Genomic DNA, 25,156 nt, shown 5'->3' on the forward strand with positions numbered 1-25,156 from the left:
CTGAGAGACACATGCACAGAAGTCAACACAGACCCGTGAATAGGAGTTTTACAGTCACTAGAAAGAGCTTAAGCCTTAATCAGTTTTACCCGATATTTTAAAGACTTTTTGTACTGTGCTTGTTGAACCGTCTCCTGCACTATCTGTGATGGTAATGATGTGGAAATTTTATTGAAGAAAATGTTTAATCTACATCGTTATAGCAATTTATTAAACCAGGAAGTGATTCTGTGTAAAGTCTTTCTCACCCACTCTGCCCAATAAAGGAGGCAATTATGGTCTCTATTAAGATTGTCAAGGAGAGCCCATTATATACCCTCTTCAAAAACTCTCTCCAGAACAGCTGCCATCTTGTGACTCACCCTCTCTGTCCGATGCGGATGACGCGTAGATCCTCTCCGTATTTGTTTTTGATCCACTTGACGCCCTGTAGCTGGGGGTCCACCATGAGGGGCCAGCGCTGGCAGGAAGTGAGGATGGTGGCATTTTCCGTGGACATCCTATCGGCCGGCAGGCCCTCGTTCTGCCACGCCGCGATGTCAGCGTCGTCCATCAGCATGGTCAGAGGGTCCAGGTCGGGGGTCACTGGGATGGGCACCTGGGAGAGAGGGGAGGTGGGATGGGGGACGGTGGTTAGTAACAAGCATGGAAGCCACAGGCATCGAAATGGCATGGATCAGGGGTGGACAACCCTCCTCTTCGAGATTCATGGGGGGGGGGGGGGGGCTGTGTGTGTGTGTGTGTGTGTGTGTGTGTGTGTGTGTATGCATATGGCTCTGTGTGTGCGTTGTCCCACCTGTAGCTGACTGAGGTATGGTCTCCAGGTGTTGTCCATGAGCTGCTGTCGGTAGCGCTTAGTGAAGTATCCCAGGTAGGAGACAAACGCTGTGATGAGGAGGACGTCCCCACACAGAGTCCTCTCCTGACGTCTGAAACTCTCCACTGCCTCCGCCCAACGCACGTTCTCCGACGCCAGACCACCTACCTACAGACCACAACACAATGTGACACGGCAGGACACAACACATAACCATGGAGTGAGACAGGACAGATCACAATTCAAGTGGTGCAGCGGTCTAAGGCACTGCATCTCAGTGCCAGAGGTGTCACTACAGTCCCTGGTTCGAATCCAGGCTGTACATCACATCCGGCTGTGATTTGGAGTCCCACAGGGCGGCGCAAAATTGGCCCAGCGTCGTCCGGGTTTGGCCGGGGTAGGCCGTCATTGTAAATAAGGATTTGTTCTTAACGGACTTGCCTAGTCAAATAAAATAATTATTCTAAAAAGAATCTTGAATTTTCATTCAAATCTCATATTGATACCAAGGCATGATTAACACAAAAGTCAAAGTTAAGGCTCTACAATTAGCATTCTGCCCTGAGTGACACTGATTACCCACACTGCACCCTGCTAGCTGCAGACTCATTAAAAAAATATACCGTCAGTAGCCTGTCTTAATTACAATAACATCAATGAATAGAAGTGTGATAAAGTTATAGAACACAGCTGGTTTGGAAATAATAAGCTTAACTTAGCAATAATGATTACAATGTTGTTTGACACTTTTAGAAAATGCTGATCCCTCTATTCCTTTGTTGGCCTGTCTCTCATCAAGTGGATAATGTAGATTATCACCCTCACACTGTCAACACAACACATCTCCTTACTGAATACTGATCAGCAGGCGATGTGTATGCCCCCAGGTAAGTGTGTGTGTGTGTGTGTGTGTGTGTGTGTCTGGCCAACTCACCAGGCGGTTGGCAAGAGAGATGGTGCGAGCGGTGGACTCAGCCTCCTGCTGGCATTTGAGCTTGTCGGCCGTGGCTTTCTCAAACTTGGCTGTCAGCTTGGCCAGGTTCTCATTAAGGTGCTGTCACACACACACACACACACACACACACACACACACACACACACACACACACACACACACACACACACACACACACACACACACACACACACACACACACAGAGAGGAGAAAGAGAGAAAGAGAGAAAGAGAGAAAGAGAGAAAGAGAGAAAGAGAGAGAGAGATTGCTTGGTGAGTTGACAGATAAAACTTAAAATGATCTAAACGCTTGTTACCCGACGACAAGCTACTCCGGATGAAACAAAACTTTCACAGTTTTCTGAAAGTTGCTGAAATGTGATCAATTTCCACAAATGATTTATTAGGCATACGGAGGCAGTTATTACAAGGACAAACACAATTAATTGGTGGAGACACACAGGTTCATATTATATGATACTGAGGATTACTAATTCCCCCAGGCTCAGGAGCCATTTTCTACACAAACGCTTCGGCTGACAGCTGAACAAATGACAGGCGGAAAAAAGTGGATTTGGAACTTATTAGAGTCCAAACTAGAAACTCTTCAGGGTTGGACGTTGGCAGACAGCAAGGCGGCTGCTACGGCAGGGCTGCTACATGATCTGACTTCATAAAGAGGGACTGCATAGAGGCTGAGGATGAGGGTCTGAATGTCAAATACACAATAGGCCGTTGACTCACAGCTTTATTTACAGCTATTGGGATTGTCATCTTGAGATGTATTTCTTGGTGCATATAACAGCCTCTGAATAGAATGTATTTTATACTCCCTTAAAGAAACATACAATTTACTATTAGGTAATTAGATGAATTAGATTTTCACAATGTGAATTCTGATACCACGATATAGTGGACTATAAAACCAAGTCTAAGAAGTGTTTCTAAATCAGATTCAACCTGACCAGTGTTAGGTTAACTCACGTTGATCTTGGTCTTAATGACTGTGAGTTTTTCCTGGGCTGCAGCCAGCTCAGCGTTGGCCTTGCTCAGGGCCTGTCTCTTGGGCTCCACCTCACAGAACACCTGGTAGAACTTGACGATGTTTAGGACCCAGGAGCAGAGGCCCGCCGCAGCGTTGGACTTCGAGGCCACTAGTTCGGGCTGGAACTCTGGGTCCTGCAGAGTGGCATGGGGTGGAGGGACACGATTAACACGTTCAACTAAAATGTGCTGCTTGACATCATATCCTAGGTTATGCAAGCTGGTAAGTACAACTGGTCTTGCATGTTGAGTTCTTGGGTACTCTCAACAGATTCAACACTCCCACCTTCCTCAAAAGACAATTTAATAAAGTATCACAATAATATGACTATCGTCACTGAATTATTCTGAATCAAATTCCCTAAAATAAAACAGTAGGTAAGGCTGTGTGACTGTACCAGTAGGTAAGGCTGTGTGACTGTACCAGTAGGTAAGGCTGTGTGACTGTACCAGTAGGTAAGGCTGTGTGACTGTACCAGTAGGTAAGGCTGTGTGACTGTACCAGTAGGTAAGGCTGTGTGACTGTACCAGTAGGTAAGGCTGTGTGACTGTACCAGTAGGTACGGCTGTGTGACTGTACCAGTAGGTAAGGCTGTGTGACTGTACCAGTAGGTAAGGCTGTGTGACTGTACAAGTAGGTAGGAATGTGTGACTGTACCAGTAAAGTATGTATGGCTGTGTGACTGTACCAGTAGGTAAGGCTGTGTGACTGTACCAGTAGGTAAGGCTGTGTGACTGTACCAGTATGTATGGCTGTGTGACTGTACCAGTAGGTAAGGCTGTGTGACTGTACCAGTAGGTAAGGCTGTGTGACTGTACCAGTAGGTATGGCTGTATGACTGTACCAGTAGGTAAGGCTGTGTGACTGTACCAGTAGGTATGGCTGTATGACTGTACCAGTAGGTAAGGCTGTGTGACTGTACCAGTAGGTATGGCAGTGTGACTGTACCAGTAGGTAAGGCTGTGTGACTGTACCAGTAGGTATGGCTGTGTGACTGTACCCGTAGGTATGGCTGTGTGACTGTACCAGTAGGTATGGCTGTGTGACTGTACCAGTTGGTAAGGCTGTGTGACTGTACCAGTAGGTAAGGATGTATGACTGTACCAGTAGGTAAGGCTGTGTGACTGTACCAGTAGGTAAGGCTGTGTGACTGTACCAGTAGGTACGGCTGTGTGACTGTACCAGTAGGTAAGGCTGTGCGACTGTACAAGCAGGTACGGCCGTGTGACTGTACCAGTAGGTAAGGCTGTATGACTGGACCAGTAGGTAAGGCTGTGTTACTGTACCAGTACTGTAGGCACGGCTGTGTGACTGTACCAGTAGGTATGGCAGTGTGACTGTACTCTACCAGTAGGTAAGGCTGTATGACTGTACTCTACCAGTAGGTATGACTGTGTGACTGTACCAGTAGGTAAGGCAGTATGAATGTACTCTACCAGTAGGTAAGGCTGTATGACTGTACTCTACCAGTAGGTATGACTGTATGACTGTACCAGTAGGTAAGGCAGTATGAATGTACTCTACCAGTAGGTAAGACTCTATGACTGTACCAGTAGGTAAGGCTGTATTACTGTACCAGTGGCTGTATGACTGTACTAGAAGGCTGTGTGACTGTACCGGTAGGTAAGACTGTACTTTACCAGTACGTAAGGCTGTATGACTGTCCCAGTAGGTAAGGCTGTATGACTCTACCAGTAGGTAAGGCTGTATGGCTGTACTATACCAGTATGTACAGCTGTATGGCTGTCCTCTACCAGTAGGTAAGGCAGTATGAATGTACTCTACCAGTAGGTAAAGCAGCATTAATGTACTCTACCAGTAGGTATGGCTATATGGCTGTATTCTACCAGTAGGTAAGGCTGTATGACTGTACCAGTAGGTAAGGCTGTATGGCTGTACTCTACCAGTATGTACGGCTGTATGGCTGTACTCTACCAGTATGTACGGCTGTATGGCTGTCCTCTACTAGTAGGTAAGGCTATATGACTGTACCAGTAGTTGAGGCTGTATGACCGTACCAGTAAGTAACGCTGCAAGACTGTACTTTACCAGTAGGTAAAGCTGCATGGCTGTACTCTACCAGCAGGTAAGGCTGTACTCTACCTGTAGATAGGGCTGTATGGCCTTGAGGCAGGGCTCTGGGATGTTCTGCTTGTTGAAATGGACCAGGGAGTCCAGGAAGGCATCTACTTTGGCCATCATCACCTTGGCAGCCTTCCAACTACGGTCCTTAGGAACCCGGCCACCCGGGGCCATCAGAACCATGACCGCAGCGGTCACGTTGGTCACAGCCACCACAGGAGAACCAAACGACTTCAGCTCAGTCAGGTTGTTCTGGAGGGAGAGATGGAGGGAAGGAAGAATGGATTGAAATAGAGAGTGCATTTGGAGGACATCAGCTTGACCAGGCTATTATGAAAAATGAGAAGGAGGGATAGAGGCAATGACAGAGATTAAAAACTGGAATGCACTTGAAGGACTTCCACTCTGCCAGGTTATTCAGTGCAAGGGAAGGATGAATAAAAAAATACGAAAAACTGGATTTCATTCAAAGGACTACAGTTACATTTATATGACATTTTAGTAATTTAGCAGATGCTCTTATCCAGAGTGACTTACAGTTGGTGCATTCATCTTAAGATAGGGGCGACAACCACATACTGTATCACAGTAAATACACTTTTCAATAAAGTAGTTATCAGCAATTAATCAGTAGTTCAGTCAGGGCATTCTAGAAGAAAAAAATAAGTTTATAAAAATAGGAACAGTTTGCTGACTTTGAGAAGAAGAAGAAGAAAAAGAAGAAGAAAACAACAGAGAATATTAATTGGAGTCTTTAGAGGGGGTAGCCTAGCTGGAGCCTAGCTGGGAAAGAGATGTCAGTTCTGGTTGGGTGAACACAGAACACCTTAAACCACTCAGGTGCTTAGTGAATCCCACAGCTCTCTCATATAAAACCAACAGAGAACGGCTATAGGGCTAGATAGTAAGAGACCGCTGGACATTGAGCCGTGAATATTTTAGTAGATTTTTGGGAGAAAATACCATAATTCCATTTAAAATCTGATATACTGGAAATGAAACCCATAAGGTATCAAACTGTGAGTGTATTTGTGTGTTTGTGTGTGCATGCATGTGTGTGCACCTTATTGAGAGTGTTAAGGGCCTCCTGTGCTGCTATGAGGGCTGGTTCAGCCTTGGCCAGATCCTGCTCACAGTCTCTCTGTTTCCCTGTGACCACCACCGCTATGGCCGCCACCTTCTCTTCCTCCTCATCCGCCACAGTCTTCTCTTTAGACACCTGGTCACAGATCAAAGAAAAAGGACGTAGGAATTATTGTAGTATGCAGCAATGCTTCTCACAAAGTCTCAAAGTGATTCACAATAATGCTTTAGAAAACGTGGACTGCAATATCCAGATGCTAAAAGCACTTTACAATACATTGTTTAGGGAATGATGAGGGGAACTCGACCCACCCACCACCACCAATGTTTAACAGTAGCACCCACCTTCTCTGTTTCCACACCGACCACCTGGATCAGCCTATCAGCATCTTCGTTCTTCTGCTTGAGCTCCACCTCCTGGGCAGCCAGCTTGGCCTTCAGGTCGTCCACCTACCACAGGAGAGAATAGGAGAGGGCAGGTCATGGTTGAGGTTTGGTTGATTCTTCTATCTGTGATTGTGACAGGTGGAGAGCAGAGTATCACATGCCTTATATGAGATCTGTGATGACAGGAAAACTGCATTGCTGATCATTTTTGTCATGCTGATAATGTATTATAAGTAGAAATCAACATATATATTACACACACAAAAGGAATCTGTTATCGACTAATAGAATCTCTGATGTGTGTTTTTTCAGGACCAAACATTTTTAAGACCCAACACTCAGAACAGACATCATTCTATCATTCACATAATTTTGATCTTTAAAAAATCTATGATTTTGTCAAAGCAGACAAATGGTCAAAAAGGGGACACAAATGGAGAGATAACATGTACACTATCATTCAAAAGTTTGGGGTCGCTTAGAAATGTCCTTGTTTTTGAAAGAAAAGCATTAAAATAACATCAAATTGATCAGCCTCTCCACACTGGCTTCCTGTTAAGGCAAGGGCTGATTTCAAGATTTTACTGCTAACCTACAAAGCAGGAGGGGCGCGTCACTTGAGTGGGTTGAGTCACTGACGTGATCTTCCTGTCAGGGTTGGCACCCCCCTTGGGTTGTGCTATGGTGGAGATCTTTGTGGGCTATACTTGGCCTTGTCTCAGGATGGTAAGTTGGTGGTTGAAGATATCCCTCTAGTGGTGTGGGGGCTGTGCTTTGGCAAAGTGGGTGGGGTTATATCCTGCCTGTTTGGCCCTGTCCGGGGGGATCGTTGGACGGTGTCACAGTGTCTCCCGGCCCCTCCTGTCTCAGCCCCCAGCATTTATGCTGCAGTAGTTTATGTGTCGAGGGGCTAGGGTCAGTCTGTTGTATTTGGAGTATTTCTCCTGTCTTATCCGGTGTCCTGTGTGAATTTTAGTATGCTCTCTCTAATTCTCTCTCTCTTTCTCTTTCTTTTTTTCTTTCTCTCTTTCTTTCTCTCTCTCGGAGGACCTGAACCCTAGGACCATTTCTTGGGACTACCTGGCCTGATGACTCCTTGCTGTCCCTAGTCCACCTGGCCGTGCTGCTGCTCCAGTTTCAACTGTTCTGTCTGCAGCTATGGAACCCTGACCTGTTCACCGGACATGCTACCTGTCCCAGACCTGCTGTTTTCAACTCTGTAGAGACATCAGGAGCGGTAGAGATACTCTGAATGATCGGCTATGAAAAGCTAACTGACATTTACTCCTGAGGTGCCGACCTGTTGCACCCTCAACAACCACTGTGATTATTATTATTTGACCCTGCTGGTCATCTATGAACATTTGAACATCTTGGCCATGTTCTGTTTTCTTGCATCTTTAATCAGGACAACAGTTTCAGCTGTGCTAACATAATTGCAAAAGGGTTTTCTAATGATCAATTAGCCTTTTAAAATGATGAACTTGGATTAACTAACACAACGTGCAATTGGAACAAAGGAGTGATGGTTGCTGATAATGGACCTCTGTACGCCTATGTAGACATTCCATAAAAAAATCTGCCGTTTCCAGCTACAATAGTCATTTACAACATTAACAATGTCTACATTGTATTTCTGATCATTTGATGTTATTTTAATGGACAAAAAATGTGCTTTTCTTTCAAAATCAAGGACATTTCTAAGTGACCCCAAACATTTGAACGGTAGTGTATACAGTTGAAGTCGGAAGGTTATATACACCTTAGCCAAATAGATTTAAACTCAGTATTTCACAATTCATGACATTTAATTCTTGTAAAAATACCCTGTCTTAGGTCAGTTAGGATCACCACTTTATTTTAAGAATGTGAAATGTCAGAATAATAGCAAAGAGAATGATTTATTTTAGCTTTTATTTCTTTCATCACATTCCCAGTGGGGCAGAAGTTTACATACACTCAATTAGTAATTGGTAGCATTGCCTTTGAATTGTTTAACTTGGGTCAAACGGACGCCTTCCACAAGCTTCCCACAATAAGTTGGGTGAATTGTGGTCCATTCCACCTGACAGAGCTCGTGTAACTGAGTCAGGTTTGAAGGCCTCCTTGCTCGCACACGCTTTTTCAGTTCTGCCCACACATTTTCTATGGGATTGAGGTCAGGGCTTTGTGATGGCCACTCCAATACCTTGCCTTTGTTGTCCTTAAGCCATTTTGCCACAACTTTGGAAGTATGCTGGGGGTCATTGTCCATTTGGAAGACCCATTTGTGACCAAGCTTTAACTTCCTGACTGATGTCTTGAGATGTTGCTTCAATATATCCACATAACTTTCCTCCCTCATGATGCCATCTATTTTGTGAAGTGCACCAGTCACTTCTGCAGCAAAGCACCCCCACAACATGATGCTGCCACCCCCATGCTTCACAGTTGAGATGGTGTTCTTCACCTTGCAAACGTTCCCCTTTTTCCTCCAAACATAACGATGGTCATTATGGCCAAACAGTTCTATTTTTGTTTCATCAGACCAGAGGACATTTCTCCAAATAGTACGATCTTTGTCCCCATGTGCAGTTGCAAACCGTAGTCTGTCTTTTTTATGGCGGTTTTGGAGCAGTGGCTTCTTCCTTGCTGAACGGCCTTTCAGGTTATGTAAATATAGGACTCGTTTTACTGTGGATATAGAGACTTTTGTACCGGTTTCCTCCAGCATCTTCACAAGGTACTTTGCTGTTGTTCTGGGATTGATTTGCACTTTTCGCACCAAAGTACATTCATCTCTAGGAGACAGAATGCGTCTCCTTGAGTGGTATGACGGCTGCATGGTCCCATGATGTTTATACTTGCATACTATTGTTTGTACAGATGAACGTGGTACCTTCAGGCATTTGGAAATTGCTCCCAAGGATGAACCAGACTTGTGGAGGTCTACAATTTCTTTTGATTTTCCCATGATGTCAAGCAAAGAGGCACTGAGTTTGAAGGTAGGCCTTGAAATATATCCACAAGTACACCTCCAATTGACTGAAATGATGTCAATTAGCCTATCAGAAGCTTCTAAAGCCATGCCATCATTTTCTGGAATTTTCCAAGCTGTTTAAAGGCACAGTCAACTTAGTGTATGTAAACTTCTGACCGACTGGAATTGTGATACAGTATATTATAAGTGAAATAATCTGTCTGTAAACAATTGTTGGAAAAATTACTTGTGTCATGCACAAAGTAGATGTCCTAACCGACTTGCCAAAACTATAGTTTGTTAACAAGAAATGTGTGGAGAGGTTGAAAAACGAGTTTTAATGACTCCAACCTAAGTGTATGTAAACTTCCGACTTTCAACTGTATCTACTGGATAATTTAATAGCGTTAGGCGCTAGAACTGTAATCAGACACACACAGACAGACACACACACGCATGCATGCATGCACAAACACACACTCATGCCACACTCACACTCACACACGAAAACCTGAAACACAGAATTTCCACAGAATGCGTGCATGTTTCTACATTACCATCTGACTTCGTCAAAATGTTGCACAGGGGAAATAAAACAGAGTGATTTTTGTTGTTCTTTGAGATAATTAACTAAACATGATGTGAGAGAGCTGAGGGTGTTGTGTAGAAGATGTCTCTGTTGGGTCCTGATGAAATCAACCCAGACAGAACCTGACGAGCACCGAGTGAGCAATCAGAGTGATGGGTGGGAGGGGGAGATGGAGGGAATTAGAGGGAGAGAAAGAGAGAGAGAGGGATAGAGAGAGAGAGAGAGGGATAGAGAGTGCTTCTAGACAGAGTGTATTGTCTTTATCAATTAAAATCCGTATAACTGCCTTACCGCCCTCCCTCTATGGAAGATGAAATACTGTCCAGGTGGATCTAAACAAACCTAAAGTTATTTCCAAGATCTAATTTACAGGAGAGCAGGTATTTTCCCCTACAGCACCATAACCAGTTCATCAGACTGGGAGTCTGGGACCGATACACCAGAACTCATCAGATCATGTTATCAGAACAGAAAACATGTGGTTGAAAAAGCAGAACTATTTTCCCTTAATCATTAAAGGCCCAGTGCAGTCGAAATTAAGTTTTTCCTGCGTTTTCTATAATATTGTACAACAGCTAATGAAACTAACACTGTACAAGTGTGAAAAAATTGGATCAGTGTTGTTTCCTGATAGTTGCTGGTTGAAAATACAATCTACATCTCAATTGTTACCTAGAAAGGATTTGATATTGATATAAAAACGGCTGCATTTGGCCTTTAAATCATTTTTATATATAACCTATTTTTCCTTTATCTGGCTCCCTGTCAGGGATCTGTGGATGAGGGTAGATTGGAGGTTAGAACCCTCACATTTACACGACTGGAGATGAGACATTAGCCTCCCACAGCGATTAGTGTCAGAGAGACAAAAGAAGAGGTGTGTGTGTGTGTGTGTGTGTGTGTGTGTGTGTGTGTGTAGGTTCATTATAAAGAGTATAAGAGCACTATTCGCCCACTCAACTCTACACTAATAGAAGGAAGTCTAGGAGCCACATACACACACACACACACACACACACACACACACACACACACACACACACACACACACAACACACACACACGTGTATGTGCATGTGTGTGTATAGCGCAAGATCTCAGCTCCCTTGATCCGCTCCCAGATACATCCTGTGGTATCAGCGCATCTCAGCTCCAACCCACTCTCTCTCTGCTCTCATTAAAACACTATTAACACTCATCATCCAAGATGGCTGCCGCAAAAACAGACCAAAATCCAGACCAGAGGAGCTGAACACAGCCCACAGGAATCCCTTTAATATGTTCTCTGGGGAGCCGATGAGTCATTTTCAGCCTCATCTCCCCGCTTTAACCCCCTGCAACCTTGTTTATTGTTGTTTACCAGACAGCCGACCTCTGACTTTCTGTATTAAGTGTTGATGTTACAAAACAAGTACATTTATTGCAAGAGGCTTGTCAGAGGGACGTGAACACATATAGAAAGAGCATTAATGAAGCCCGTTGTAAAAGGGGTCAGGGGGTGGAACTGTAATGAACAGTCAACACAATTACAGGGTAAGTATGTACTGTAATGTATGTATGTGACCTGCTGGGTATTCCTATATGGGGTTGGTGACACGTTATAATGCATTAATACTTTTAACGTTGGAGGGTGTGTCACCAACACTATAATTAGACTGTCCTGCGTGTGGGACTCGCTGATGTGTTCATGTCCCTTTGTGTTGAATCAGTGAACATACACTGAGTGTACAAAACATTAGGAACACCTAACCTAATATTGAGTTGCACCCCCATTTGCCCTCAGAACAGCCTCAATTTGTTGATGACTCTACAAGGTGTCAAAAGTGTTCCACAGGGACGCTGGCCTATGCTGACTCCAATACTTCTCACAGTTGTGTCAAGTTGTCTGGATGTCCTTTGGGTGGTGGGCTATTCTTGATACACACGGGAAACGGTTGAGCTGAAAAACCCAGCAGCGTTGCAGTTCTTGACACACTCAAACCGGTGTGCCTGGCACCTACCACCATACCCCGTTCAAAGGCACTTAAATCTTTTGTCTTGCACATTCACCCTCTGAATGGCACATACACACAATCCATGTCTCAATTGTCTCAAGGCTTAAAAATCCTTCTTTAACGTGTCTCCTCCCCTTCATCTACACTGATTGAAGTGGATTTAAGAAATGACATCAATAAGGGATCATAACTTTCACCTGGATTCACCTGGTCAGTCTGTCATGGAAAGAGCATGTTTTGTACACTCAGTGTACAGTTCAGTACACGAAAAACATGAACGCATAAAGGTACTTATACAGGCATCAGCATCAACTTGGTAAGGGCGTGTATGGAGGAGCACAGGTTGAGGTACTGTTGGGCTTCAGGAAACTTGTGAATACAGAGGAGGTAAGGTAAGAGAATATATGGAGTATATTTTTACCTGAGTGTAGGAGCTGTTGAGTTTCTACAGGCCATTCTCCAGCCTCTCCATCTTGATGGTTAAGGTGAGGAAGAGGCCGGTACAGTAGGTTAAGTTAGAATAAAGTAAGGTAAGGTCTGACCTGAGCGGAGGTGCTGTTGAGTTTCTGTAGGCCGTTCTCCAGGCGTTCCATCTTCATGGTGAGATCTCTGCTCTTATTGGCCAGCAGGCTTTGGTACAGCTTGATCTGCTCCAGGAAGGACTTGGGCGTGGTGTAGTTATACCGCCTCTCATTGGACAGGTACTCCTTGGAGGTGTGGTTCACACTGACGTGGACGTAGGCCATAAATTTACTCACTGACTCCTTCAGCTCCGGCTGGGAGGACAACAGAGGTAGAGTGTTAGAGGTTTTATTGTGGATGATTACAAAAGAGAGAGAGAGAGAGAGAGAGAGAGAGAGAGAGAGAGAGAGAGAGAGAATGAGAGAGATAGAGTGGGAATGAAAAGTGTGAGAGAGAACGAGAGAGAAAAAGAGAGAAAAAGAGAGAGAAGGAGAGATCTCACCTCAATGTTATCGACCTCTTGGAGGAACTTGAGGCTGACAGACTCCAGCGCCTCCTGTGGCCACTCATGGAACCAGTCGATGGCTGTACAGTTAACCACAGCTGGAAACTTCCTGCTACGCACCCGCAACTTACTGCCCACTGGAGAAAAGCACAGGGCCACCTACACACACAGAGAAACGCATACACACACACACACACACCGTCAGCCCACTGCCCCCAGGGGAGAAACACACAGCCACCTACCTAGCACAGGGATGAGGAATCCAGCTGTATGTGTTTATGTGTGTGCCTGTGTGTATGTGTGTGCACCTTTGTATGTGTGTGTGTGTGTGTGTATATATGTGTGTGATCCAGCCTCTCTAAACACCGACCCATGGGACCCTACTACCCTCATTTATTCTACTCCAAACCTCATCATAATAATAATACTGCTGACCCCTGGCCTGACGCTTTCCCTCAGACAACAGGGTATAGTGGTGGCACGATCTCATCAGGACTGTAGTCACACAGAGAGAAATGCTGGCCTACAGTTCATACCCAAACCACAGCTCTCACAGCAATATAATAAGACTAGACCTTACTAAAAATGTATCTGAAAAATGTCATGAACTTCTGAATAATATAATCTCTATGGTCTGACACAGGAGGTGGTAACAACTCAGAAGGCAAAGCTGGTTACAAAAACCTGTTTACAACCACTTCTAGACCAGTTTCATTTGAATTATTATTATTAACGTTTCTCAACTTATTATACCGAGAGAGATATGAAATTCAAAGAAACGCTCCATGTCCCTGAGCAAGACAGTTTGTCACCTTGAGCTGCCTGCGGACTCGATCGATGAAGAACTTCCAACAGTTTTCCCGGGTGTCCATCATTCCAAGTCCTCGCACCTCGTTCCTGACGCTCCCGATGATGTTCTCCACCTCGTCATCTGGGAACAGGTCAGGAATCTCACCTGGGATAGAACATTCACATCACACCGAGACAGGGTGCGTAATGTACAGTCCTGGGGGGCTACTGTGTATGCAGGTTTCTGTTGCAGACCATTACTAGCATGTCACAATTTGACTACGTGGAAATGTACATTTCTAAGCACTAGTGCCATAGATGCTACCTGTGCATCCCACATATAGGGTAACTTATTGGAACACTCACATGTTGTTGAAGTATCTAAACCAATGGGGATCTCACCGATCATATAACATTCAGGTCTAAACCAATAGGGAGCTCACCTACAATAGAACATTCAGGTCTAAACCAATAGGGAGCTCACCTACAATAGAACATTCAGATCTAAACCAATAGGGAGCTCACCTACAATAGAACATTCAGGTCTAAACCAATAGGGAGCTCACCTACAATAGAACATTCAGATCTAAACCAATAGGGAGCTCACCTACAATAGAACATTCAGATCTAAACCAATAGGGAGCTCACCTACAATAGAACATTCAGATCTAAACCAATAGGGAGCTCACCTACAATAGAACATTCAGATCTAAACCAATAGGGAGCTCACCTACAATAGAACATTCAGATCTAAACCAATAGGGAGCTCACCTACAATAGAACATTCAGATCTAAACCAATAGGGAGCTCACCTACAATAGAACATTCAGATCTAAACCAATAGGGAGCTCACCTACAATAGAACATTCAGATCTAAACCAATAGGGAGCTCACCTACAATAGAACATTCAGATCTAAACCAATAGGGAGATCACCTACAATAGAACATTCAGATCTAAACCAATAGGGAGCTCACCTACAATAGAACATTCAGATCTAAACCAATAGGGAGCTCACCTACAATAGAACATTCAGATCTAAACCAATAGGGAGCTCACCTACAATAGAACATTCAGATCTAAACCAATAGGGAGCTCACCTACAATAGAACATTCAGATCTAAACCAATAGGGAGCTCACCTACAATAGAACATTCAGATCTAAACCAATAGGGAGCTCACCTACAATAGAACATTCAGGTCTAAACCAATAGGGAGCTCACCTACAATAGAACATTCAGATCTAAACCAATAGGGAGCTCACCTACAATAGAACATTCAGATCTAAACCAATAGGGAGCTCACCTACAATAGAACATTCAGGTCTAAACCAATAGGGAGCTCACCTACAATAGAACATTCAGATGAGGTTAAACCTGCGATATTACAACAACAAAGAAGTTACTTCAAACAACGAACACTGTTTTTTTCCCCTTCTATAATTGCACATCACTTCATGCGGGACAGAAGAGCAGAATAGGTCCTGCAAATGTATTTTTACCATGCTGGATGCTTTATCAACAAAACAAGAACAGAATGTCCTGGGGCAAACAGTGGCACTGTTTCCTCTATCGCAGAAGGGGTGTAAACAGGAGGTAGTGACAGGCGAGGGTCCTAGTGACTGGATGACTCACATTACTGATTTACGGTGAAGCTCTGAGCATTACTATTACAGTACTGCAACTCAGACTCACAGAGAGGAAGACAGAGAGGAGAAAAAAATCCTCTGTTTCTTTAGGTTTTTACTTCCATGTCTCCTCCTCATCCATCTGAATAATGGAATAGAATTGCAGTTTAGAACTGACTTGTTTGTCTATCCGGAGGTGGACATTTGCGTTTGGCATCACCTCTAACAGTGATGCAGCAGCAGTGTTTCAGCAGACTCACACAAAGCCATGGTAACTGGCTGTTCTTCTTTGTGAAAGAGAGTATTCTCCTCTCATTCATCTACATAGGCAGCTATTGGCAAGGCCAGATACAGTATATTGAAGCTCTATATATATGGCTCTGGCTTCCCCTGCCTTACCTAATGCCAACAGAGTGACACATAGCCTTCTTTCCCAATGTCCCAGCCAACCCCAATGCCAACCACCTTCCCCAATGTCCCAGCCAACCCCAATGCCAACCCCCCTCCCCAATGTCCCAGCCAACCCCAATGCCAACCCCCCTCCCCAATGTCCCCATCCCAATCATACCCGATGCCAAAAGATCGTTGACCAGAACGAGGAACTTCTCATCTGCCACCTGGGCATCAGTCATTAGCAGCACCGTGCCAACATTCTTCACGCCAGCTTTGATGTAGAGGGACGCCAGGTCAGTCTGATGGGGGGGTGACGGGAGAGAGAGAGAGAGAGAGAGAGAGAGAGAGAGAGAGAGAGAGAGAGAGAGAGAGGTGTGGAGGGAGGGAGGGAGTGGAGAAGGGAGAGAGGGAGCATTTAGCTGGTCAGCTGCTAGACATAAGTTCCCAGAAGAACAGAATGGGGAACATTTGTAGTTTAAGTCATGCAATATGCAATGGTCTCGGTCAGTGCATGCAGGTGCGTGCGTGCGAGTGTGTGTGCGTGCATGTGTGAGTGCGTGTACCTTGAGGTCAGGGATGCCGTAGCCTTTCCTGAGGGTGATTTGGAACACTTCCAGGTTGGAGATGAAGGCAGCCAATCGGGTGAGGCTCTGCTTGCCGCTGCCGCCCACGCCGACCAATAGAGCGTTACCACGTGGAGACTCCAGGATACGGTTGATACGGCAACTACAGGGGGGGGGAGAGAGAGGGAGGGGAATAAAGAGCAAGAGGGGAAAGAGAGAGGGACAAAAGCAGAGGTTTTAAGAGGCAATCGCCATTATTTACTGATGATCCGGCATTAAAAGTGTTTCTCAGTTCATTTCTGTTTTATTAGTGATATAGCAAAAGAGGGACTTATAATGGACCTATAATAAGTACATTAAAAAGCCAAATAGAGGTTTCTCCTTCCTACATGTGAGCCATAGCGTCTTCAAACAGAACCAGGTTGAGGACAGCGTTGACTTCGTTATAGCTGTCCAGGACCTCCAGTAGTGTCTTGTTGAGGGAGCTCCAGGACTGGACAGCCATGTACCGGGGCTCCCCCACCCCCGAGGCGAAGTGACAGAACATGTTCATCTCCCTGGCCTGCTCCAGCGTCTCCTCCATATCCTGTGGGGAGACACATTCAGTATGCATCCCAAATGGCCCCTTATTCCCTATTTAGCGCACTACTTTTGAACCAGGGCCTGGGCTCTGGTTCAAAAGTAGTGCACTATATCGGGAACAGTGTGCCATTTTAGGACAGAGCCTCAGTTACCTACAGTGGAACGGTTAAATGGAATCACTCTGGAGTAGGCTACTCTGTGTTCACTTTTACTAGTTATGTTTAACACTTCAATTATGTATGACAGCAGGATGTTTCTAAACGTAGGCTTCTGTTTGAGGAAATGTACATTCCTACAGTGTATTCCCTAAGACTGCAGTTCATCTGAGGGGAACTGTGATAACTTTCTCCTTTCTTCTGTCTCTTTCTCATTAGAGAACACTTGGAAACAACTAGCTGACATGGTGGTGGTGGTGGTGGTGGTGTGTGGTGGTGGTGTGTGGTGGTGGTGGTGTGTGGTGGTGGTGTGTGGTGGTGGTGGTGTGTGGTGGTGTGTGGTGGTGGTGGTGGTGTGTTGTGGTGGTGGTGTGTGGTGGTGGTGTGTGGTGGTGGTGTGTGGTGGTGGTGGTGGTGGTGGTGGTGTGTGGTGGTGTGTGGTGGTGGTGGTGGTGGTGTGTGGTGGTGGTGGTGTGTGGTGGTGGTGGTGTGTGGTGGTGGTGGTGTGTGGTGGTGGTGGTGGTGTGTGGTGGTGGTGGTGGTGTGTGGTGGTGTGTGGTGGTGGTGTGTGGTGGTGGTGGTGGTGTGTGGTGGTGGTGTGTGGTGGTGGTGGTGTGTGGTGGTGGTGGTGTGTGGTGGTGTGTGGTGGTGGTGGTGTGTGGTGGTGGTGGTGGTGTGTGGTGGTGGTGGTGGTCGTGTGTGGTGGTGGTGGTGTGTGGTGGTGGTGGTGTGTGGTGGTGGTGGTGGTGGTGTGTGGTGGAGGTGGTGGTGTGTGTGGTGGTGGTGGTGTGTGGTGGTGGTGGTGTGTGGTGGTGGTGGTGTGTGGTGGTGGTGGTGGTGGTGTGTGTGGTGGTGGTGGTGTGTGGTGGTGATGGTGGTGGTGGTGGTGGTGTGTGTTCCCTCGCTGCAGAAAAGTTTGTGTGTGATCAACTTGAGGGTGTGTGTGTGTGTCTGCGTGTATTCCCCTGTGTGTGTAGGTGTCAGTTCCCTGGCTGTAAGCATGAACAGTGTGTTTGTGATAAAGTCAGGAGGGTAGGGAGTCAGGGCACAGCGGTCAGAAAACCATTAAAATGTTTTCCAATTTGCTGGGCTGGTGGCCCAGGCCCTGACAGGCAGACCCTTCTCCTGATTACTATTCTCTCCATTCCTCTCCTCTTCCCTCTCCTCGCTGCGCTGGTCACTGATGTCCGGCCTCCGACTCTGAGCAGGCTGTCTAATGATTTTCCCCCTCCACCTCTTGCTCCGTCTTCCTCTGCTGAACTTGGTAAAAGTCTCTCCTCAACTGTGTGTGTGTGTGTGTGTGTGTGTGTGTGTCTGTGTGAGCCAGAGTGTGTTTGCATGCCTGTGTGTGAAGTGTGTGTGTGAAATGTGTGTGCCCGTGCTGGTGTCTGTGGGTGTACGTCCATGTGCATGCCTGCGTGTGTGTAGGGGTGTACGTCCACGTGCGTGCCTGCGTGTGTGTAGGGGTGTACGTTCACGTGCGTGCCTGCGTGTGTGTAGGGGTGTACGTTCACGTGCGTGCCTGCGTGTGTGTAGGGGTGTACGTCCACGTGCGTGCCTGCGTGTGTGTAGGGGTGTACGTTCACGTGCGTGCCTGCGTGTGTGTAGGGGTGTACGTCCACGTGCGTGCCTGCGTGTGTGTAGGGGTGTACGTCCACGTGCGTGCCTGCGTGTGTGTAGGGGTGTACGTCCACGTGAGTGCCTGCGTGTGTGTAGGGGTGTACGTCCACGTGCGTGCCTGCGTGTGTGTAGGGGTGTACGTCCACGTGCGTGCCTGCGTGTGTGTAGGGGTGTAACGTCCACGTGCATGCCTGCGTGTGTGTAGGGGTGTACGTCCACGTGCGTGCCTGCGTGTGTGTAGGGGTGTACGTCCACGTGCGTGCCTGCGTGTGCGTCTCTATTTCTCTGGGTGTAACTTGGTAAAACTCTCCTTACCTCATAGAACTTTTTCACAGTGTCTGCCTGCAGCTTATCAAAGGCCTGTGTGTCTCTGTCCTCCACCATCTTGTCTCTGTAGACACGGTTGGACTCATGGAGGTAGATCTTCACCAGATCAATAGGACCCCTCAGACACTCACTGGTACAGAACAGAATACCCTGGACAGGACAGGATGCAGATAAAGTCAATGTGTACCTTAAAAAGGATCCGATTCTGTAAGGTAAACGTGGGTAAATCGATCGCTGTTGGGTCTAAATGCTGGTAGAAAGAGAGTGAGAGAACGTAAGACCAGGGGTTTATGTAAGTAAAAAAAATAATTCAATGGGACTTCTTGGTTTGATTTCATGTATATATTCTGAGCAATCACTGTTTAAGAGAGAAATATTTCATAAAAGTAAGACTATTCATCATACGTTTCTCTTCACAAGCTAAACCCTGGCATCTCCTACACGCTCCCAAATGAACTGAATGACATACACTTCAGATCAATCAAATAATACCTTCCAACAGATGAATGTCTAACTAATCTAAGATGATATGCTTTGCTCTGGATGAGCTAAACACTAACATTGTCCCACAGGGGAAGATTAGAACTCATCCATGTCTCAGTGTAATCCCATCTCCTCTCCCAGCAGCTGCCCTAGCATGAGGAATAGGCCCGGTGAAGCCCCGGCACTGTTTGTCCCTTTCTGCGGCCCGTCACCGAGGGAGATGAAACACAAACTAACAGATGCTGTGTGCTCCAGGCAGCAGGACGTATGCAAATCAACGTCGTCATCATCGCCTCGCGTGTTACAGCCAACTGAATCCGATCTGATGATGACTGTCGTAACGGAGTGCGTTGGAGGTGTCTGGGTAATATCTTCCTCTCCTTTTCCTCCAGTCATCGTTTGGCAGCCCCCCCTCCCCACCCCTCTTCCCCCTCTATCATTGTCCACAGAAGAGAGGGATGGGTATGAGTCAGAGCCTTCAGACTGTTCTCTCTGCTACCGATGCACCAAGTCTAGGACCAGCCTCTACCCCCAAGCCATAAAACTGCTAAACAGTTAGCTAAATAGTTAACCAATAGCTACCTGGACTATCTGCATTAACCCTTTTTGCACTCTTTTGATTCATCAAATGCGCTGATGTTACTGTTACTATCCTGTTGCCTAGTCACTTTTTTCCTACCTACATGTACAAGTCAACCTCAATTACCTTGTACCCCTACACATCGACTTGGTACTGGTACCCCGTGTATATAGCCAAGTTATCGTTACTCATTGTGTATTTATTCCTTGTGTTATACTTTTTCTATTTTATATATATATGAGAGAAAATTAATGCAGAGAGAAAATTATATATATATATGAACTGAATTATATATATATAATTTTCTCTCTGCATTATTGGGAAGGGCCCGTAAGTAAGCATTTCACTGCTAGTGTACAACTGTTGTTTACAAAGCATGTGACCAATACAATTTGATTTGATTTCGTCTGAGGCTTGTTTCCACTCCTCTCTGCCGACCAGTCGCTCTGGGTTCCAAACAACGCCTCCCCTCCTCCCTGGTTAACTACTACAGCTATCCCCAGCTCAGCGGACTGGGCTTTCTACGTTAGACAGACAGTACAATTAGGGTTGCACATTGGGGAATATTCAGAGGTGAAACTTTCCGTGGGAGTTAACGGGAATTAATGGAAATATATGCACATTTTTATTAATACCATTTAAATGTAGATGTTTTTTGTATTGGATATATTTACCATATCATATGGAGACAGAAACATAAACCTTATCGTAAGTAGACATAATTGCAAATGATTAAATCCTTACAATAGAAATAAAAAAAACATTAATTAAATGAGTTGACTCTTCACATGGAATGATTTCACTGAACAACAAAAGAAAGGGAATATTGAATGATCCATCACATCTCCCAAAAACGTTTTCAACATGCATCTGTAAAATGATAGTCTAGAAACTAAAGCTTTGGTTGTCTTCCTCTCAGGCTTTCATGTGTTCTCCCTGGACCTCCTCAATGTCCACCTCTTGAACATCAGACTCTGAGGCCTCATCTTCACTGTCACTTTCCAACCTTGTTGAGGATGGCTCGTTGTCAGGCTCAAAAAGGCTCAAATTTGCCCGGATGGTCACCAATTTTTCAACCCTTGTATTGGTCAGCCTTTTGCGTGCTTTGGTGTGTGAGTTCCCAAACAAGGACCAGTTGCGCTCTGAGGTGGCTGTTGTTGGTGGGATTTAGAGGATGATGGAGGCAACAGGGGAAAGAGCCTCAGATCCACAAAGTCCCTTCCACCAGGTGGCTAATGAGATATGTTGGCACGACTGCCATATTGCATCTCCATCCCAAAGCCCTTGCTTGGAAGTGTACTTCGCCAGATTGCCAAGAACCTTTCCCTCATCCGGGCCAAGGTGGCGAGACCTGGTAGTATATGACACCATAGGCCTTGTTGATCTCTGCAGCAGACAGGATGCTCTTGCCAGCATACTTGGGGTCCAACATGTATGCTGCATGGGCTTCAGGCAGAAGTCTTCACGCATTTTGATGTATTTCAGAACAGCAGTTTCCTCTGCTTGGAGCAACAGTGAAGTGGGCAGGGCAGTACAGATTTCTTCTCTTACATCTGCAAGCAGAGTCTGAACATCAGACAGGATGGCATTGTCTCCCTCAATTCGTGCAATGGCTACTGCTACAGGTTCAAGAGTTTCAGGCTCCTCTTGATGGGGCTGTCCATATGGGCAGACTGTGATATGGCCATTTCTTGGAGAGACTCCTTCCCCTCCAGGAAACTGTCAAATATGATGACAACACCACCCCAACGAGTGTTGCTTGGCATCTTCAATGTGGTGCTCTTATTCTTCTCACTTTGCATGGTGAGGTAGATTGCTGCTATAACTTGATGACCCTTCACATACCTAAGCATTTCCTTAGCTCTCTTGTAGAGGGTATCCATTGTTTTCAGTACCATGATGCCCTTGAGGAGCAGATTCAAGGCATGAGCAGCACAGCCAATGGGTGTGATGTGAGGGTAGGACTCCTCCACTTTAGACCAAGCAGCCTTCATGTTCGCAGCCTTCATGTTCGCAGCATTGTCTGTCACCAGTGCAAGTACCTTCTGTGGTCTAAGGTCATTGATGACTGCCTTCAGCTCATCTGCAATGTATAGACCGGTGTGTCTGTTGTCCCTTGTGTCTGTGCTCTTGTAGAATACTGGTTGAGGGGTGGAGATGATGTAGTTAATTATTACTTGCCCACAAACATTCGACCACCCATCAGAGATGATTGCAATACAGTCTTCTTCCTCTATGATTTGCTTGACCTTCACTTGAACTCTGTTGAACTCTGCATCCAGCAAATGAGTAGATAAAGCATGTCTGGTTGGAGGGGTGTATGCTGGGAGAAGAACATTCAGAAATCTCTTCCAATACACATTGCCTGTGAGCATCAGAAGTGAACCAGTTGCATACACAGCTCGAGCAAGACATTCATCAGCATTTCTCTGACTACTTTCCTCCATTGAGTCAAAAAAACGTCTGATTCCAGAAGGACCATGAGCTGTTGCTATCGATAAGGTGTCTGATTCATCATTTTCACCTCGAATAGAAGTAGAGGGTCTTTTGTCAGAGGTTGCTTGTCGTGAGCTTGAGGGAACATTTTGCACTTGGTCAGATGATTCTGCATCTTTGTTGCATTCTTCACATATGATTTGGCACAGTATTTGCAAATGTACACAGCTTTTCCTTCTACATTAGCTGCAGTGAAATGTCTCCATACATCAGATTTTTGTGTGGCGTTTTCCTGTAAAGATTAGAAAAGTTAGATTAAACAACTCCTTTGTAAGATAAATGTTTTAAAATGAAACGTATGGAAACAGGTGAATTAACACTCCTCAGTTAGGAGGCTCAAGCAAGCTAAAACCCACATGGTAGCAAAAATTAACAAGCAGAAATTGTTAACAAATTAGAAATGATTTAAACACTTTGCTGTAGGCTACTATTTACTAGTTAACAAAAAAGTCTGCCATATAAAATCTATTCACCCCACCCAGTATTGTAATCAAAACTTATCAGAAAGCATGCAGTTCTTGGCTCAGACATTGTAGTAGTGTTGGCTCAATAGCATCTCAGTAGCGTGCAAGATCTTGAGAATCAGCTCTTGAGAATCATGTGATGGAAGAGTGCACTGCACATGTGATGGAAGAATGCACTGTGCATGCAGAGGGTTGCAATTCCATTGAATTGGGGATAGTTTAACCAAAATATGCCACAAGACCTAGAATTGCCTTATGTGTATCCCGCAAAAAAGATTTACTGTTATAAGCTAATTTTTTTTATGAATTTATGCAAAATTCCCAAAATTGCCAGGCTTAACTTCCCATGGAAAATTTCTGGAAATATCCTGGAAGCGTGTGGTTTCTGACCCTAAAGTAGATGGAGTTCTCTCTCCTAACCATGCTGACATAACTTTCTCTCATCTCTCCTGCTCTCTTCCCTCCTTTTCTCCTTCCCTCCTCCCCATCACTCCCCATCACTCTTCTTCTCCCTTGTTCTCTCTTTCTCTCATTCCCACTCTCCTTCTGTTCTACCAGAGCTTATTCAGGGTGATGTTCGCCAGACAGATCCCTGTTATGCCCGCTGGCCGTGTACAGCAGAAAAACAAACGATAGGCAGCGTTCCTAACGGTCTGGTGCTGTGGAATGCAGTTCTCTCACAACACATCCCTATAGGAACATAGTGTTTTTCTTGTCCTATTAGCAGGGATTTGGCTACTGGCATCTAGTTAACTATCAAACATCAACGTGTCCCTATAGGATGATGGTGTGTTTCTGTCATCATATTAAGCTGGATCTGGCTTTGAGTTGTTGTCAGTGAAGTAACTATGAAAACTTCACAAACACTACAAAGTGTTTAGTGATAGCCTTGTGGTTGTATTTCAATCAATAAGGGACAGAGAGAAACCAAAGAGTGACAGAAAGAGGAGAGAGGAATACCGGAAAAAAGAACTGATCATTTCTTGTGACATCAATACAACCTTGTGACAACTACCTTGAGGAGTGTAACTATTGGAAAATATTAGGATTTCTGGTGAAGAGAAGAAAGGCTTAGATACTACCTTGAATGTTGTCTGAACAGTTCCCTTGGAAATGCTGTAACAAAGTGTTTTCCCCCGTTAGGTTCCTCAGCTTGGTTTTCCTCATTAGAGCTGATGATAATGAGGCAGTAGTCGCCTTGGGCTGATTGTACCAGTGTTCCAGTGTTTACAAAGAAACTAAACTAACTGCTGCTTCATTAAAAGTCACCAAACTAATTTTCCTTAGGTAAACCTCTTCAGAAATAATCCACATTTCGCTAACTTTAATGAACACAAGAGGACAGCAAAATTGCAATAGAATAAATACTATGACGTAATGGTAAGCACCAACACAATAGGACCTGCGTGGCTATTGCGCTAAAATACTTACTAGTCCTCACTTCGTCTGACTAGCTAGTTCAAAGAACAAGTTTGGGGCACACACAATGTCTGAAGACACTAAGATAATTTGTAAACTTTTCAGAAGCTTTATTTGTAAATGAAAGAACTTTCCATTCTTAAAAACAGTGAGGACAAGCAGACAAGGTGGAATGTGGACTAGAGTGTGTGAGCAGGCTGTGTCTCTTCAACCCTGTGTAGCTAGCTATCCTCAGGCCCTGGAGCTAGTTAGCAGCTGAATAGTGAAGACATATGGAGAGAAAAGTTCAAAAGAGAACTATGGGCTGTGTCTGAGCCCCATCTCACTTTCTCCTTATTACCCCAGCTGAAAAACAACAAGGATTCATCCTGCGCTCTCTCTCTCTTTTTTCCCCCCTACCTTTCTCCCACACTCTCTACCCGCTTGACATCAGTGACACTACACAGACCCTTTAGAACGCAGGCTTCACCAAAACACACAGCACTGAGACTCTTCAAAGTTCAAAAGCTAAGTTTAATGAGTTCTACCCCCATCAGGCCCCTGCTATTGAAATCAATGCTGTACGGCCGTCAACGTTGATTAAAGGTCTAAAAGGTAACATAAAGGGGTCAGCAGGGCTGGAGTCCATGGTCTGTAATTATAGATAATAAACTCTCTAGTGTTGAATCTATGCTCCCTCATCGTTAAAGGTGAAGTTAGAATAATTCTAATAGCTAAACCTCAACTCATTATAATTGCTAAACCTAAACTCTTAGATTTAAGGCTAATAATGATGAATAAC

The 25,156-nt window shown here is 45.1% G+C and overlaps 1 protein-coding gene across 2 annotated transcripts in view; it reads right to left on the reverse strand.

Annotated features, from left to right (window-relative positions):
• The window catches only part of dnah9 (dynein, axonemal, heavy chain 9), a 126,193-nt gene that overhangs the window by 49,347 nt on the left and 51,690 nt on the right, over positions 1 to 25,156 (reverse strand). For both annotated transcript variants that reach the window (XM_029764754.1, XM_029764755.1), the window contains 14 exons: positions 18,922 to 19,083; positions 16,639 to 16,835; positions 16,250 to 16,412; positions 15,862 to 15,985; positions 13,691 to 13,833; positions 12,876 to 13,037; positions 12,454 to 12,687; positions 6,328 to 6,432; positions 5,963 to 6,118; positions 4,921 to 5,151; positions 2,757 to 2,951; positions 1,752 to 1,871; positions 797 to 985; positions 363 to 598 (listed from right to left, as the gene is read on the reverse strand). In XM_029764754.1, the coding sequence (XP_029620614.1) occupies positions 363 to 598; positions 797 to 985; positions 1,752 to 1,871; positions 2,757 to 2,951; positions 4,921 to 5,151; positions 5,963 to 6,118; positions 6,328 to 6,432; positions 12,454 to 12,687; positions 12,876 to 13,037; positions 13,691 to 13,833; positions 15,862 to 15,985; positions 16,250 to 16,412; positions 16,639 to 16,835; positions 18,922 to 19,083 (2,417 nt within the window). The remainder of the gene's footprint in view (positions 1 to 362; positions 599 to 796; positions 986 to 1,751; positions 1,872 to 2,756; positions 2,952 to 4,920; positions 5,152 to 5,962; positions 6,119 to 6,327; positions 6,433 to 12,453; positions 12,688 to 12,875; positions 13,038 to 13,690; positions 13,834 to 15,861; positions 15,986 to 16,249; positions 16,413 to 16,638; positions 16,836 to 18,921; positions 19,084 to 25,156) is intronic.

Source organism: Salmo trutta, chromosome 10 (genome assembly GCF_901001165.1).
Source record: "Salmo trutta chromosome 10, fSalTru1.1, whole genome shotgun sequence".
NCBI lineage: Eukaryota > Metazoa > Chordata > Actinopteri > Salmoniformes > Salmonidae > Salmo > Salmo trutta.